We start from the raw sequence: 16,069 nt of genomic DNA on the forward strand, positions 1-16,069 counted from the left end.
ACTCTATCCCGATATTTGTTATACTAGAGTCGAATACTCCTTAAGCAACTCAAAGGAATAAAAATTAAACCAAAAGATGTAACATTAGATAAGAACCTAACAAGGTTCAATAATATTAGTGATTAGTTTGTGCAAAATTTTCCATTTATTATTGATTTCCACTTTATTGGGTCTGTGCAAATTTTCAAGCTCACAAGTGACGGGATTGTTAGATATCGTATAAATTATTAAATTTAGCCTAACTCAGGAACTTAAGCTTTTGAATTCGTCGGTGATTATATTTAACCGTATGTGAGATGGGGTATTGCAAGTTCACTCACGTGAGAAAGTGAAAGTGTTTGCCATCTCACAATTTCATATTGTCAATACTTCATCCTCTTTGTATTTTGTAACAATTTATAAACAAAACTATACAAAATCCTATGAAAGTTGAACAACAGTCACTACTTAACACCACTTTTAAATTAAGAACTTGTCTTACATCTTAGCAATTAGATACATATAATAAAATATTAATTACAGTGGATATTGGATTGGAATATTCACAATAGTTTTAACACAAAAAGCAAAACTAAAAATTAAAACAAATCATCCACTAAGCTCACATGTCTTGAGGGGGTGAAAAAGTTATTAAAAAAAATTACACTAGTTAAAACTAAATAGTTAAAAAATATTTTAGAAATTTATAATTAGATTGCACATGTATTAAAAGAATTTTAGCGTAATTATCTTTTTATTAGAAAAAAAAATATTATTGTTAGTAAGTATTGAGCAAAATGGAGATAATGATCTTTTGTTTTTTTGTAAGATACCGAACCATTTTATTCAAAAAGGTATGTGAGAAACATACAAAAATACAAGAGGGAAGCTAGATAAATGCGCTCCAAATGAGAGAAATAATAGAAATATCGTAATTACAAAAGAGGTTGGATTTAGAGGACCAAGATAAAGCTAAAACCTTTATTTCTTCCCAAAGGAGAGAAGATGGCTTAGAGGAATCAGCAAATGGTTGTTGTTTCTTTCCAACCAAATAGATCATAATAAAGAACCCACCGCATTATACCAAATGACGTTACGACTATTTTTTAAAGGAGGAGATAAGACCTCCTTGAAAAAACTATCGATGTATCCGTGCGAAGGGAGGGATACGTTAAATATACCCAACAAGCGAGTCCAGAGGACCACTGAAAAAGGGTAGTATAGAAATAGATGATCCAAGGTTTCTCCATAATTGCCACAAAGAACGCATCTGTTTGGATTCAGCAGGAGGGAAAGGAGTTTAGTTTCTAATTTATCGTATGTATTTATGCCCACCAAATGAAAAACTTACATTTTTTTTGGAAGGTTCAATGACAGAAAAATTCTTGATCGAGAGACTTTGCACAAAGACTATTCTTAAAAAGGAAATTAGCCAAAAGATCCCATTTACAAGCTCTAACAAAGGAAAGAAAAGCACAAAATTAGAAGGGTAATTACAGTAAGGCTTAATATCAATGATCCATTGAAATTTTTTTTCGTACATCAAATGTTGGATTGGAATTGAACTCCGACCTCAAGAAAAGGAACAAGGTGTCTCAACAGTTGAATTATGTTCAAATTGACTATCTAAGAAGTATAGAGAAGCCGGTAAGAAACCAATTGTAGTTTCCTTGATGCTACTGTTGAACCCACTAGAATGAGAGCTTCAAAATGGCGGTCAGGCACTAGAGCAAAGTAGAGTGGGACTAAGGCAGCCGCGATATCATAAGCTTCTTTCAATCCGATCATTGCCATAGAGATTACCTGAGAGATTAGTCGGTGTCGGAGAATCGAAACTGATCGTGCCCGTGAGTATGGATCAGAAAAGGCAGCCATGGGAGTTGGGGTTGGGAGCATGATCAAAGATAGCATCTTTTTATGTTTGCTGCTGCTGCAAAGTGTGTGTGAGGTGGGTGAACAACCAAAAGATTGTGAATTTCTTCATGCCATTTCACCTCCTTAATTTCCAAATTTCTAATTTAATTAAACACCCCACATTTAAAAAATTGAAGGAAGATTTGGAAGTATACTTTTCCAACGTGGGGAAGCTGGTTTAGAATATCTAAAATAAATCCCAAATTTTTTAATGGCCTCCTACTCATGTTAATTAATTATGGGTTAAAACACACTTTTGGTCCCTCTAGCTAAAGTAACAATTTAGTCCCTGAACTTTAGTTTGTAACGATTTAATCCCTATATTTTCAAATTGGTAACAATTTAGTCCTTGAACTTTAATACGTAACAATTTAATCCATGTAATTTTGAATTTTTTTTTTGTTAAGTTTGTTATATATATAGATAGATAAATTAAGGAGGGACTAAATATGTTTATAACTAGAAATATTAAATTGTTATATAATAAAATTAGACGCTTAATTTTAATGAATTTTTTTACGATAGAGACTAAATTGTTACAAATTTTATACTACAGCAACAAACTTGTTACAAGTTAAAATTCAGACACTAAATTGTTATTTTAGTAAAAGTATAGGAACCAAATGTGCTTTTTAACCATAATTATTTTAAGGTAAACTAATAAAATTTGAGACATCAGGGACGAATCTACGTAGGAGCCAGACAAAAATTTTGTTATATTATATATATTGCATTCAAATTTTACACTGTTTTTCTTTTTAAGTTAGATTTGACTTTCAAATTTTAGTGATTTTCTGTTTTTAGTACAACCGGTGGGGTGGGGATTTGAACTTACTTATTACACATACACATAGTATAGACATGTCTCGCTTTTTATTATTTATTATTTTTGGCTTTTTATTATGACTTAAATCCAATATTTTTTGTTTTCCTTTTCTATTTTATATTTTTGAAGAGGCAAGACTCGTGATTGTCGAAGAAGAATGCAAAGAAGAAACAATAACCGAAGAAGAAAGTGAGGGTCCGTTTGGTTACGTTCCAATTTCTTTACTTTTAATAAAGAAAAACGTATTTGCATGGTTCTAACCTCCAAGAATTCAAGTATGATAAAACAATCTTTTCATCTATGTTCTGAAACAAATTAGAAATGAAAACAAGAAAAAAGAAACTTATTTTGATTGTTTCAAAAAATTCTACACAATTGTGAGAATGTTCACAAAAAATGAGAAACAATAAACCTTATGCTTTAAATATCTTTTCTTTTTGTTAAGTTGTTGGTCGGTCGGTTGATCAGTTTTAGGGGTCTAGGTGAACCGAAACACCTACCATAGACCACTTACAACAACTGACCAACTTGGATTTGGTCGGTTTCGATTCGTCGGTTTGATTTTTCACCTATGTTTGCTCAGCATAGTTTTCAAAATTATGATCTTATTATACCAACAAATCAGAGTGGCGCAGCGGAAGTGTGGTGGGCCCATAACTCACAGGTCCCAAGATTGAAACCTGGCTCTGATAAAATAATATTTTCATCTTTAGACATTTTCTCTAGAAACCTCCAACAAAATTACACTTATAAATAGAAATGAAAAAAAAAAAGTAATGAAAAAAAAAAAAGTTAAGTGAACTAATTAATTAAAATGGAGTCCTAATAATCCAATTCTAACCTTCCCTTTTTCTCATTCTTTAAAAATGTGGGGATGAGACCTCGTAAAAGGGTCAATGTACAAACTCTAATGCTGCATAATAAGCAACCAACACAGGAAGAGAAACTATTGCCCCAAAAATCACCCTGCATTAAAATATATATGTATATTATAATCATTCTAATATTTTTATAAATGAAAATTTTGGCAAAGTGATATTAATGGTCAAGTTCGTCCGCTACCATTTTGAACTGAACAAATCTACTAATACTTTGATTCTAGTTCCAGTCCGTTAAAGGAAGATGATCAATAAAAAATATTGTCAAATACTAATAATTAATAAGATTTATAGCTTATCTACTAATTCTTTTTAAGAGTATTTAGTAATTTTGGATTGGAAAAAAATAACTTGCTTGTTTGATAATATTTTTATTTTCTATTTTCTATTTTTATTAAATTTTTAATACTGATTATTTTCCACTCGATAGAATGTTAGCCTTCAGTTTATGTTGTTAATTAGGGTTTGCTTACTAACAATTCCTTTTTTTTTCTTTTGTTAGATTTTTATTATTGAAACCCATTTTTTTAAAACAAAAACCTATGAGTCAAATGTTCGCTAGAGACAAATTATACCCACTTTTTTTGTGATAAATTAAAATTCCATTTGAAATAATTTCCCCTGTTATATAATAATATCTAAAATATAAATATATTTTTTTTTTACAAGGGAACAAACATATTTAAAAAAAAAAACTTGAAAGAAAAATAAGTAATTATTCTTACGCTGTGCTAAGAACTTCTGCATGTAAGCCATATTCTTTGGCATAAATAAATGATGTAATAGACTGTGGTACTGCTGCCTGCAACAAATATTAAAGCATTGTATATTAAACACACTAAACTTTTGGATTATGCTTAATTCTGTTTATTATTAATACCAATAACAAAAATATGCTCATTCAAAAAAGTTCAAATCTTCTTTTATGAAAACAAAAAGAAAGCTCAAATTTTCTAACTTTAGCGATTAGCTAATGGTAATTAAAGCATTAATAACAATCTCTTAAAGTCGAAGGTCGAATTCTCACCCAAAAATTTGTTTGTGTAATGTTGTATTCCAAAATGATAGCAATAATAATTTAATTCTATTTTGGTTACTAACATCAACACATTTTTGTTGATTAACTTTATCGATAGATGTCTACATCGGCAAGTATTTAAAGTCACATATATAGTTTTTAAAATATTATATATTTCCAATTAGATTTAGGGTTTTGTTGAGTAATCGATTTTACTAAAAAAAGACTATATATGGACCACGAGACTAAAACATAAATCACATAAAAGTTTAGAAAACGAAAATATAATAATTATAAAAGTCGTCCAGAAACCATGATTATAAGATTTAAACCTTAAGTAAATTTAGGTCATTAATTTGGTGTGATCTGATAGGTCGTATCAATATTCACGAGTTCTGTCCAATTCAAAAGTTCTGTTAATTCTTTTTTTTTTTTTTTTACCTGGATGATAGCTACGCGTAGAACATCACCATGCAAGCCCATGGCCATGGAGCCAATAGCCATGGCAGCTGGTCCAGCAATGAACTTTAAAACCATTCCTATTATGGTAAGGCTAGCTCCACAGGCTATCAACTTCTCTTGCAGTGCCATGAAGATTCCTGCATGCACTTAAAAGAAATCCATAAGAAATATGATTCGCCCTATGCTACAAGAAAAAATGTCTTCAACGACGAAATATTTCGTCACTGAAGCGAGATTTTTGTCGCTGAAGGTATTCAGTGACGAAAACATATTATCACCAGCCCAATTGCTAGAACTGGGTCGCTAGAGGACTTCAGCGACGAAAACGTAGAAAATCCGTATACTTTGAATTAAGTTTACGTTTTACGTTTGATCTTTATTTTTTGGTACAATATGTAGGAGTGGAGATTTGAACTCACGTCCTTTTAATCGGAGATAGATGTCTAAAATTAGCGACTTTTGATCTTTGTTGTTAACATGATTAGTTAACGAAAAAGATAGAGACGTATGAAACTTAGATAAGGTAGGTGTATATTTAGAATTGGCCGTTGAATGGACCACATGGTACTCTATTCTTAAATTTTAGATAGCGTATTTGTATTTGTGTTCTTTCTCACAATCAATCAATATTATTCTTATATATCTCCTAATTTTTAATTAGTTTCATATCCAAACTTTAATTTTTGAGTGTCACGTCGATGATTTTGTTAGGTGGATGTTAATAATAGACATTAAAGGTAAGAATAATTATTCAAATAAACTAGATGTGTAATGCTTAAAGTACTAATTAAGAGAATGAAATATGGAACTTATATATTAAACTTAATTTTACTATTTTGGTTTAAATAAACTTAACAAAAACCGTCAAAACGAGCCTAGCTCGTAACTAGCATATACCTTCAATCTCCTCAACATGTTTTACTAAAAAAAAATAATAATAATAACAAAAACCATTTATATTATTTTTTTTACATTGATTTGTTTAAGCTTGTGACATATTTATGTTGAATAGATTCCCACTCAAATCTTCTATTAGACCCACTAATCCACAGATTGTTTTTCTATTTTTTTTTTCTTTTTCGAGACAAAAAAAAAATGAGATTGTTAAAGACTCTTATTGGGGGATTATTTGGACAATTAGAAATTTAACTAATACTGTATGGTTTAAAAACTTTATGAAGAATTAATATGACAAGTCAAAATCAAATTTTAGATTGTTTGATTATTAAAAATTCTCTCTTTTAAGGGACACTAATTTATTTGTAATCAATTTGAGACTTCAAAAGATAAATAGTATTAAATATTAATTAATATTTTGCTGTTTTAGAAGAAAATTTTTCTCATATATTTATAACGATTAAAAACTTTGCAAAACAAAAATTAAAAGAAGAATTGTGTAATCTTACCCATATTAAACATGGCAGTGCCAATCCCAGCTTTTGACATGATTAAAATAGATCCTTCCATAATGCTAGGCATTTCAATATGCCACCTATACATAATTTCAAAACATATTTGTATAATAACAAACATTATAAATTGTAAACTAAATATAAAAAAAAACATTATAATCATGGTTTAAATTTTATTTTGGTCTGAACTGATTATATGTTTGTTCTATTTAATTTAATGTCTCTAAACTTTAAAAATACTATATAATTTAGTTCTTAAATTTTACGTAAAATACCATTTTAGTCCTTGGCATTAATTTAATAAATTATTTAACGCAAATTTCAATCATAATATGTGTTTTGTTCATTTACTTTATAAATATAAAATAAACATTAAAATCACATGCGGTAATAATAGATGTCAAGTTTTAAAAGTATATTTGAGATTCCTGTCGAATAGTTTATAATAAAATTCAAAAATTAAAATAAAATAATCTTTAATGTAAAGATTAAGAATTAAAATATAATATTTAAAAGTCGAAAACTCGATGAAATGTTTGGAAGTTTAGAGACTGGAATATAGGATAAAAATGAAATTCTTTTTTTTTTTTTTTTTGAAAATTTTGAAATATGAAAGTACCTTTTTGCAACAAATGCCCAAGCAAAACCAATGATACAAGCATAAGAGTTGGGATTTGCAGCCAATTTGAGCCAAACTTTCTTCATCAAAGGCTTGAAAGAAGCCCTATGGCTGTTGCTTGTTTCTCTTCCCTCAACCTCCATGGCCTCTCCCTCCAAATTCTTCCTTCCCTCTTCCACCATTTGTAGAGCTTTCCCATGGTCCCCGGGGCCGAAGCTCGAAGAAGCTTCCCCCGCAACCAAATCCAACCTCGTTCGTCGAAGTTCCAGCACAAATAACAGTATTGTCAGCCAAACAATGGCCTGAACCACTGAACCCTGCATCAAAGATTTTAAAAAACCATTGACATGTCAACATTTTTACATATATATAAATTCGACATTTATATGAAAAGTTAATCAATATTTCTATACTACCATAAAAATATCAACAAAACTCAGAAATCGTTAACATAATATCACTAATGTGAACAGCACCTTGAAGACAAATTTACTATTTTTTTATCCAATAATAAAACAAACAAGCACTTGTAAAAAGATCTTAGAGGTGAAAAAAATTTTAATTTATTAAAAAAATATATTTAGGTGCTATATAGATTGACCATTCTCTTATTTGTCAAAAATACCAATAGTCAACACAGGTACTCACCAATTAGCAATCTAAGTATTTCCTAAAAAAAAAGTGTGAAATGATTAAAACATTTTTACAAATATCATTTACGAAACTTCAACATTTTCATCTGCATCAATATTTAAAATATTGCCTGCACGACGAGGTCCACGGCCATCTGACCATACATGATCTTGGCGAGCGGGACGCCAACAACGAGCGAGTTCGTGAGAGTGGAGAGGGAGAAGCTAGTGATGGACCAACAATAGCTCCCTTTGGGGGTGCATCTGGCCCAGAAGGCCAAAACGACGACGATGAGGAGCTTCGAGATGGCGTCGGCGGCAATGAAAGGGAAGTTCAGGTGAAAAGGGTCGATGTGGGAAGTGAAGTCGAAGGTGAAGAGAGGGAGAGTGAAGTAACAGACGAGTTTGTTAATGGCGTCGCACTGTTCAGTGCTGAAGATTTTCCACCACCTCACAGAGCCATAGCCAAGCGCCAAGGCGAAGTACAATGGCGCCATGGCGGCCACCACCTTATAAGCATCTTCCCACCCGATCATGGCGAAATAGGAATTAGCTGTGTTCTTCTGTTAGAAAATTAAAGGAATTATTGGGGTATTTATATATATATGTTCATGCATGAAGATGACGAAGTATAATCTTCTTCTTATTATTATTATTCTTCTTTCTATTTTTGCTTTTTTTTGCTTGGCTTGATTGGTTTGGATTCTTGAAAGGTTGGTTAAGACTAGAGGCAACTTTCCCAAGTAATTTACACATCATGTTTTAATTTTATTCTTTTATTCTCTTATGTGTTTCTAAAATTTTTGTGTTTTTGTTTTATGCCTTATAGCTAGATTCATATATTACAAACCATACCGTTTGATAATTTTGGAGCCGTTTGGTAACGTTTCCGTCTCTTATTTCTCGTTTCTAATATTATTAACAGATCTAAACATTTTGCAAATTATTTATATTTCTTGTTCTAGAAACAACCTCAAAACTATATAGAAAATTTGGAAACAACAAAAATAAGTTTCTTTGTCTTTTGTTTCCGTTTTCAGTTCCAACATAAATAAAGATTTTGTTTTATCATTCATGAATATGTGTTATAGGGGACAATGCAATTCTATTTTTCTTTATTAAGAAAGAGGTAACAGAAAAAAGAAACACGAAAACGTTACTAAATAGATCCTTTGTTTTTTGTTTCTTGTTGCTCATTTTCAGATTTTTGAGAAATATTAAGTATTGTTTGGCAACTATAGTCGTTGTTCCTCGTTTCTCGTTTTTTTACAAAATTGGGTAGTTTTTTTAGAAACAACAAAATCAAAATTAATATATATATTTCTTCTTCTTCCTTTTAATAACTGTAAGTGTCCGGACCAGCTTGCGCTCAGCTGCATGATCTTACAACATTTGATACTCGAAAACACATAGGAATTAATTCATAAGGTAGGTGGTTATCATGGAGTTTGAATCTCTTCCTTCTCATCTATCATAGTCCCTTTCGACCGATGAGCCACCGATGATGATTAAAATGCATAATATACCAGTTACATAAAATTAAAGACATTTTTGTAGGAGCTAGTTGAGGGTTTGATTTAATTATTTTATAGGGATGGGCTATTGGTGATGAGTGAATGTAGGGGCAATTGAGAAATAGTGGAATCCATGAGATGTAAATTTATTTGGTTGTGTGGTGTGTGAGTGAGTGATCACCAATTAATGGGACGTGGCTTAATAATTATTTGGATGGTCAATAATCTTTTGGGAATAAATAATCGTGAGGTGTACAATATCTCTTGCAAATTGCCTTTCTTATTTTCTATAAATTATTTACTCTTTTTAAATATTCTTCAAATAATAGTGATGTGTAATAATCTATTTTTACTTTCTCTAGGCAACATTAATATGGCTGATTTAAAATTAAAAAAAAAATGCATTTTCTTGTCTTAGAAAATTTTTACGATTATTCTTCAATTTTTGTTAGGCGCAGATTGAAATAAACTCTTTTTTTAGTTCAATGTGGAGAAAAATGTTAACTATTGTTTTATTCATTAAATCTATGTTATTGGATTGAAAATTTTAAAAAATTAATAACTAAACGCTACTTTAGCTCCTACTTAATACTTTTTTTTTGGTCAATATCATGTTTTTTTTATTATTATCCAGGATTCAGGTAGCCCTTTGGCCTTTATGTCCCCATATCTAGGGTATGTGCACTGTCCCCATACTTGTACATACGTAAGGAGTCATTGATTGATGGAGTTGCATTTCATGTGACTTAAATCCAAGACCTCGAAGATATTCCTTGAGGCCCCAATATCATATTATATCTTGATTATTATTATTATATATTTTTTAATTCAATAGTTGAAGATTTGAAAGTCTCCAACTTTTTTGGTCGATGATATATGCCTTAGTCAGTTCACCCCTTTTGGTCGATGATATATGCCTTAGTCAGTTCGCTCTTGATTTTCTTTCTTCCCATTTTGACTCCACGCCTAGACATCTCATCAAATTTTGCTCACGTGGCCCCTTTTGGAATGCAAGTTCTTCAATATATATATATGTATATTGATACATATTGTACGTGTTTTAATGCAAGTCTTACATAAATTTTTGAAGACTTGTTATCAAACCTTATATGCGTGGGTTTCAACATTAGTTTCAGTCGTGATATTCGTCTCATAAGATTTTTACCAAACATAGTACATGGGAATTCAATGAATTGATTAAAATTGATTTTTCTCTAAAGTTAAAATAAATAAAGAAATAAATACTAGCATTGATGCTGATCTTCGACGTGGTGTACCACGTACGTCTTTGTCTACTAGCTCAGAGTTCACTTGTATGCTGAAATCTAACACCGATGTGGTGTTCTACCGAATGCATGCACTCTGATATCTAAGTTAGAACTAAAGATGGTAGCAAATGGATATATTGGAGCAAGTAGAGTAAATGTAGGAATCTCAGTCAGAGTCTGCTTGAGAATGTGTGCAGAATTCGCATAGAGGATTACGTAAGAATTCTTGTGTACTTGAATTAGGGTTTCGGTGGAGTTTTTATGTGGAGAGAGAGTGTGACAGAGAGAAGATGTGGGGACCATCGATTCTCTTGAGTGTATTGCAATTCGGATGGAAGGTGTCAGTGTCTTCTTTGCTAGCTGTCTCCCGTAAAAATCGCCCTGGTGCACTCGGCCTTTTAATCCGATGCACTCAGGTTGGGCTCAATGACTTGACTTTCTTTGCCTTGCACTATCCAGATGTTGTCCACACAGCCCATTGAAGTTTAGACACATGTTGCCTTAGATTTGCTCGTTAGGAGGTACAAAATATTTATAAGTTCATTATACATATTTCGTCCATTATATGTTCGTTCCAACATTCAGTTTCACATCTTCATTTTTTGCAAGTTTTAATTTCATACATCGTATATCAAATTGTTTTTATCAATTAGATCTTTATTGATAATCGAACATTAAAATTTATAAACAATGTTATAATGTGACATTTTAAGATATCTTCTCTTAATTGAGTTGAAAATATTTGTCAAAACGAGTATAGCTGATCGGCTGTAATTTATATAGGAAAAAACTTCCCTTATGAAGATTCAGGAGAAAGCTCCTCTTGAATTAATTAAAAAAAAACGCTTATTTATATGCTACTGAACCACAAAAGAATTTAGGAGGAGCCTCCGCTGAATCTTCAGGATGGAAGTTTTTTCCATTTATATAAATCTCCAATCATGAGTTCGATTCCCCACTCCCACCTGTTGTACTAAAAAAATTGAAAGATTTAGCAGTGGAACAAAGAAGATATAAAAAAAATGGTGGACATTACAGAAGATAGAAAAAAGAGGGAGTGAGACGTTTTTTTCTCAAAATCAATCGATAGAGGGAGTAGTATCATGTGTATTATAAACTTTTGTTAGATTTCTGATATAACTTTAATACGAGATATTTAAGTTTAGTTCCATTACGAATCTAAAGATCTTTACCGTCATTAAATGTTAAATTTTTTTTTTATGAGATGATGATGCAACATCTGTATATTAACTAAGTTGAAAATACTTTCCTTGAAAAAAAATTGAATATACTCTTTATTTTAATTTAATGAGATTGAACAATTTCAACTATAAAATCTAAAATCCATTAACTTCACACAATCTAACTCCAAATTATTATAACTTTCCTCACAAAAAATAAATAAATATCTCGTAATTAATAACTAACCTAACCATAATGGGTCATGGCGTGGCAACTGACCACACCATTAAGAGAATATTTATTAGTTCAAAATTTCTACATCATCATTTTTTTAATACTTTATGTTCTTCGAGCTCAGGAAGATATATGTTTTTAAAATTAATATTTATGGGTTCAATCTCAAAATCAATTGACAGGAAGAAAAGTATCCCATATTTACTATAAACCTTTTGTTAGGTCTATTTTCTTTTCCATGTGAAATCCTTAACATATTGGTCGAGATCGTGGTTCTTTTGACTCATCGATCTTGACCCGATCTCATTTTTAGAACAGATGCTCTTTTTGAGCATTTTGAACTTTGGTACCATGTTAAAAATGAATAAGCCACTACTGAACCCAACAGATATCTAACGACAAATGAGTTGGGTTAATTTAATTCATATATTAGATATCTAACGAACACTCCCTCTCACTTGTGAGCTTGGGAAATTGCAACAAAATCCAACAAATGGAAATCATAATAAATGGGGAGGAAATAACGATGCAGAGTTTTTTTTCTTTTCAACATGAGATCCTTTAACGTGAATGAATTAACTATGTCCAAGTTAACCATTCTATAGAATAGAGTTTTTTTTTTTTTTTTTTGTGGCTGAAATTTGGAGAGAGGAAGAAGATATCAAACTGAGGAACAATCTTATGGAACAAGAGATAACCAAAAAAAAATGTTAGAGAGAATAAATTCTTATGAGCAGCATCACAGATGGGTTTAAATCTGTCTTTTTCTTTTTGTTTTGTTATGTTAATTTCCAATATCAATATATATGCCACCCAGCTTTATTACAATGTTTTTATTCATACATCAATGTGCTTAAAAATCACATCATATTCCTTACTCAATGATTTGTGATGGGATTTGAAATATATGCTGTCTATAATTCAATTGGCAACTACTTCTGGCTTATTTTTCATGGTCGAGCTACTTGTTTAATGTTCTTCTCATTTTTGTCCCTTTATGTGAATGTTGATAGTTCTATATCAATTATTGATATTAAGTCCAAAAATAATGTGTAAAGCATCTCATTTGATAATCATTGGAGGAACAAAATATATATATATTTTATACACGTGTGTAAATTTAATGTTAACTTTTCAGATTTTTTTAAGGGGGGTTCAGTGGTCAAATGTTGTAGAGTCATACGGCTGTCTCGTGAAATTAGTCGAAGTGCGCGTAAGCTGGTCCGAGCATTCACAGATAAAAATAAATAAATAAATAAAAATTAAGTAGGTTTAGTGGTGAAATTATTTTTTTACAAGAACAAATTAGAAATTTACTCGAACAAACTTGTGAGTAACGTAACGCAATAGGTTAAGGCATTACTACCTCCTGAAACGTCAAAGGTTCAAATTCGCCGAACCTTTATTTAGGGGGGAAAAACAGTTAACCATGCATGAAAATGTCTTCTTACAAGTGCAAGTGGATAAAAAAATATCAACTAATCTTGTAATTCATGTGAGTAGGTTTAATTCTTTTTAGCATATGTGTGGTTGGAAATTCGAATTCACGAGCTTTTGACCGAACACAGATATCTTGATCCAGAAGTAGAGTTTAATTGGATGACATTAAAACTATAAAATGAATTGACTAAGATGAAATCTCTTCGTAAGATTTTTTATTGAAGAATGTTAAGAAATTATATCGTAGTTAAGTTGAGCTATAGGTCAAGAAAAGTATGGATTTTTCTCATGGTTTTTGAGAAATCACTAGAAAAAATGGGTTTTAAAATGATGTATTGAATGGTGGTGAAAGACTCAAGGAAACTCTAAACTCTTGGGTTTTTTCTTTAGAATATGTTGAATGCTGCTTACACATTGTGTCAGGTTGTACTATTTTCAGCTAAGAGAATTTTAATTTTATGATGTTTTTGATGTGGTCAACAACATTTTTGTAATGGAGAAATATATATATATATGTTTTGACCATGTTGCCTTGTGAATTTATGTTAAAACAATATTTCTTTACTCAACATAGGATTATGGACTTTTTGGAAGAGTAACATATTCTTAAAAAAAAAAAAAAAAGAAGAAGAAGAAGAACATTTCAAACTCTTTAAGAGGATTTTTTTTTTAATATTGCCTACTTTTTAACTAATTTTTAAAATATTATCAAATCCAAACTTATTAAGAAATTAATGATTCATAAATTCTGCGCCACTCGGTCTAGTCCACTCAAGCAGTAACTCTTGATACATGGCATTATATATCGTCTCTTCACATTGCTTTCAAAAACGAAAAACGAAAACTATATCATCTATCTAAGAGACCATTTGTAAAAATTTTAAACCATTGGCTATATTATCAACACGAAGGTCCTTGGATCAAGCTTCAACACTCTCATATTTTTTATCTTCTTTTTCTTGTTTAGGTATATTGCAATTCTTTTTAGGAGAGAAAATAAATTTATTATTATTAAAAGACTATTAAAAAAAACTTCAAATGTAATTACTAGGTGTTTTTTCCTTTTAAATATTTCTAATAAAAAATTATTAGTGAAAGCGAGGAAACACGCATATGGAAATCAAGGTGAGCGGACGTTTTTTGAAAAACTTTGAAACTATGTCTTGAAGACACGATATCATTTAATATTAGTCATTTGTTCCACCTAAAATTAAAGCTAAAAAATTTGTCTTCCATACTAGATGATATCTCACCAAAACTACCATATTCTTCTAAATATTTTCAAAACGCGTATCGTTTTCCTTTAATTACTTTTTAAAAAAATAATATTTCAATAACATGTATTAAAATATATATAATATCAATAAAACAATGATTAGCATTTTAAAATATTTCTTAAGGTATATTAAAAAAGAAAATGTAATTACTTTTTTACTAGTGATGTTTAATTTTTAAAACACAAAGCCTTATACGTGGACCATACATAATTCTCCAATCATTTGTTTGCTTTTATATATAGAATCTTCGTTTGAAAATTTGACCTAAGGCAATGACAATTCCACGTCACCTAATTGTTATATATTTTAGTTATTAGATTTGACTCACATTTTTAAACCTTGAATTTTTTATTTTCGACTCAAATTAATTAATTAATCTTTAAACGCTTTCAAGTCTCAATCTTTTGATTTTTTTTTTTTTACCAACAAATATGGGAGTGAAAAATTGAACCATTAATCTTAACAAAAGTGTATATGATATGATTTGATAGGATTGAAATTATATTTATTTATTTATTTCAGAAAAGATGTATCATTTCATTAACGAATATGTGAGAAACATACAGGACAAAAAGGGGTTGATTAGATAAAAGCAACCCAATTAAGAGAAATGATAGCAAGATCATAATTACAAAAGAGATTGGATTTGGAAGACCATAACGAAACATCCATGATGGTATCCTCCCAAAGCGAAACAACTGTCCTTGAGATATTCGAGAAAGTGCGGTTGTTTCGCTCCAACCAAATGTTCCAAAAGAATAGCTTCTATCGCGTTACACCACAAAAATATTTCTGGATTTAGAAATACACTTTGTGATGAAAATGTCCAGTGAAATTTGGAAAATGTACAAATACCACAGAGGTATTGGGTATCCAATTATGATTTAGATAATATTATTAATTATTATTTGAATTAGATTTATTATGAATTTTCTTATATAAATACGTAGGTAAGTTTGTATCTCGAAAAATTCAATTCAATGAAATCCTATTTTGTGATCTCTATTTTTTCTCTTCCTTGAAATTTATTTTGGAAACTCAATACTAATATAATTTCAATTATATCAAATCATAATTGTTATTTAGTTATGCTCAAGTTAACCTATGTTTTGATTTCTAATATTTGCATAAAAAAAAATTTTTTTGACCTAATTATTATTTTTTTAACGTTTTTTGTAATTTATTCCATATGGAAATTTGACATGGACACCTTTTTTTCCTTTTTTTTTTTTATGCTTAACCTAATGAGTGTAATGTTGGCATAAAAAAGTATTTGAAGCCATTTATGGTCAGTCTAATGTCCAGTTTCAAAACATATTCGATTTTTTAATTCAAAATGGATTAGTGAGAAATCAACAACAATGACAAATTAATTTAATGAAAATTTGAAGGATTAGAACAATACATTTAAACT

General features: G+C 30.2%; 1 protein-coding gene across 3 annotated transcripts; it reads right to left on the reverse strand.

Annotated features, from left to right (window-relative positions):
• Nucleotides 1-2,784: 2,784 nt before the first annotated feature.
• PIN5 (Auxin efflux carrier family protein) lies at nt 2,785-8,314 on the reverse strand. Of its 3 annotated transcripts, XR_015792649.1 has the most exons (7): nt 7,872-8,314; nt 7,109-7,425; nt 6,484-6,569; nt 5,057-5,214; nt 4,323-4,399; nt 3,561-3,685; nt 2,795-3,405 (listed from the first exon to the last, which is right to left on the reverse strand). XR_015792649.1 is itself a non-coding variant. In XM_088127151.1 (6 exons), exons 1-6 carry the CDS (start codon nt 8,274-8,276, stop codon nt 3,378-3,380), a joined length of 1,071 nt encoding a protein of 356 aa, XP_087983277.1. In that variant the 5' UTR covers nt 8,277-8,314; the 3' UTR covers nt 2,785-3,377. The 3 variants fall into 3 exon arrangements, 2 of the variants coding, with proteins under 2 accessions (XP_087983277.1, XP_022149923.1); XM_088127151.1 differs by lacking the exon at nt 3,561-3,685 and having other exon boundaries at nt 2,785-3,405; XM_022294231.2 differs by lacking the exon at nt 2,795-3,405 and having other exon boundaries at nt 3,407-3,685.
• Between the last annotated feature and the right edge of the window lie 7,755 nt (nt 8,315-16,069).

Source organism: Momordica charantia (assembly GCF_013281855.1).
Source record: "Momordica charantia cultivar OHB3-1 chromosome 8 unlocalized genomic scaffold, Mcharantia_2.0 BLBB01000008.1, whole genome shotgun sequence".
Classification (NCBI taxonomy): Eukaryota; Viridiplantae; Streptophyta; class Magnoliopsida; order Cucurbitales; family Cucurbitaceae; genus Momordica; species Momordica charantia.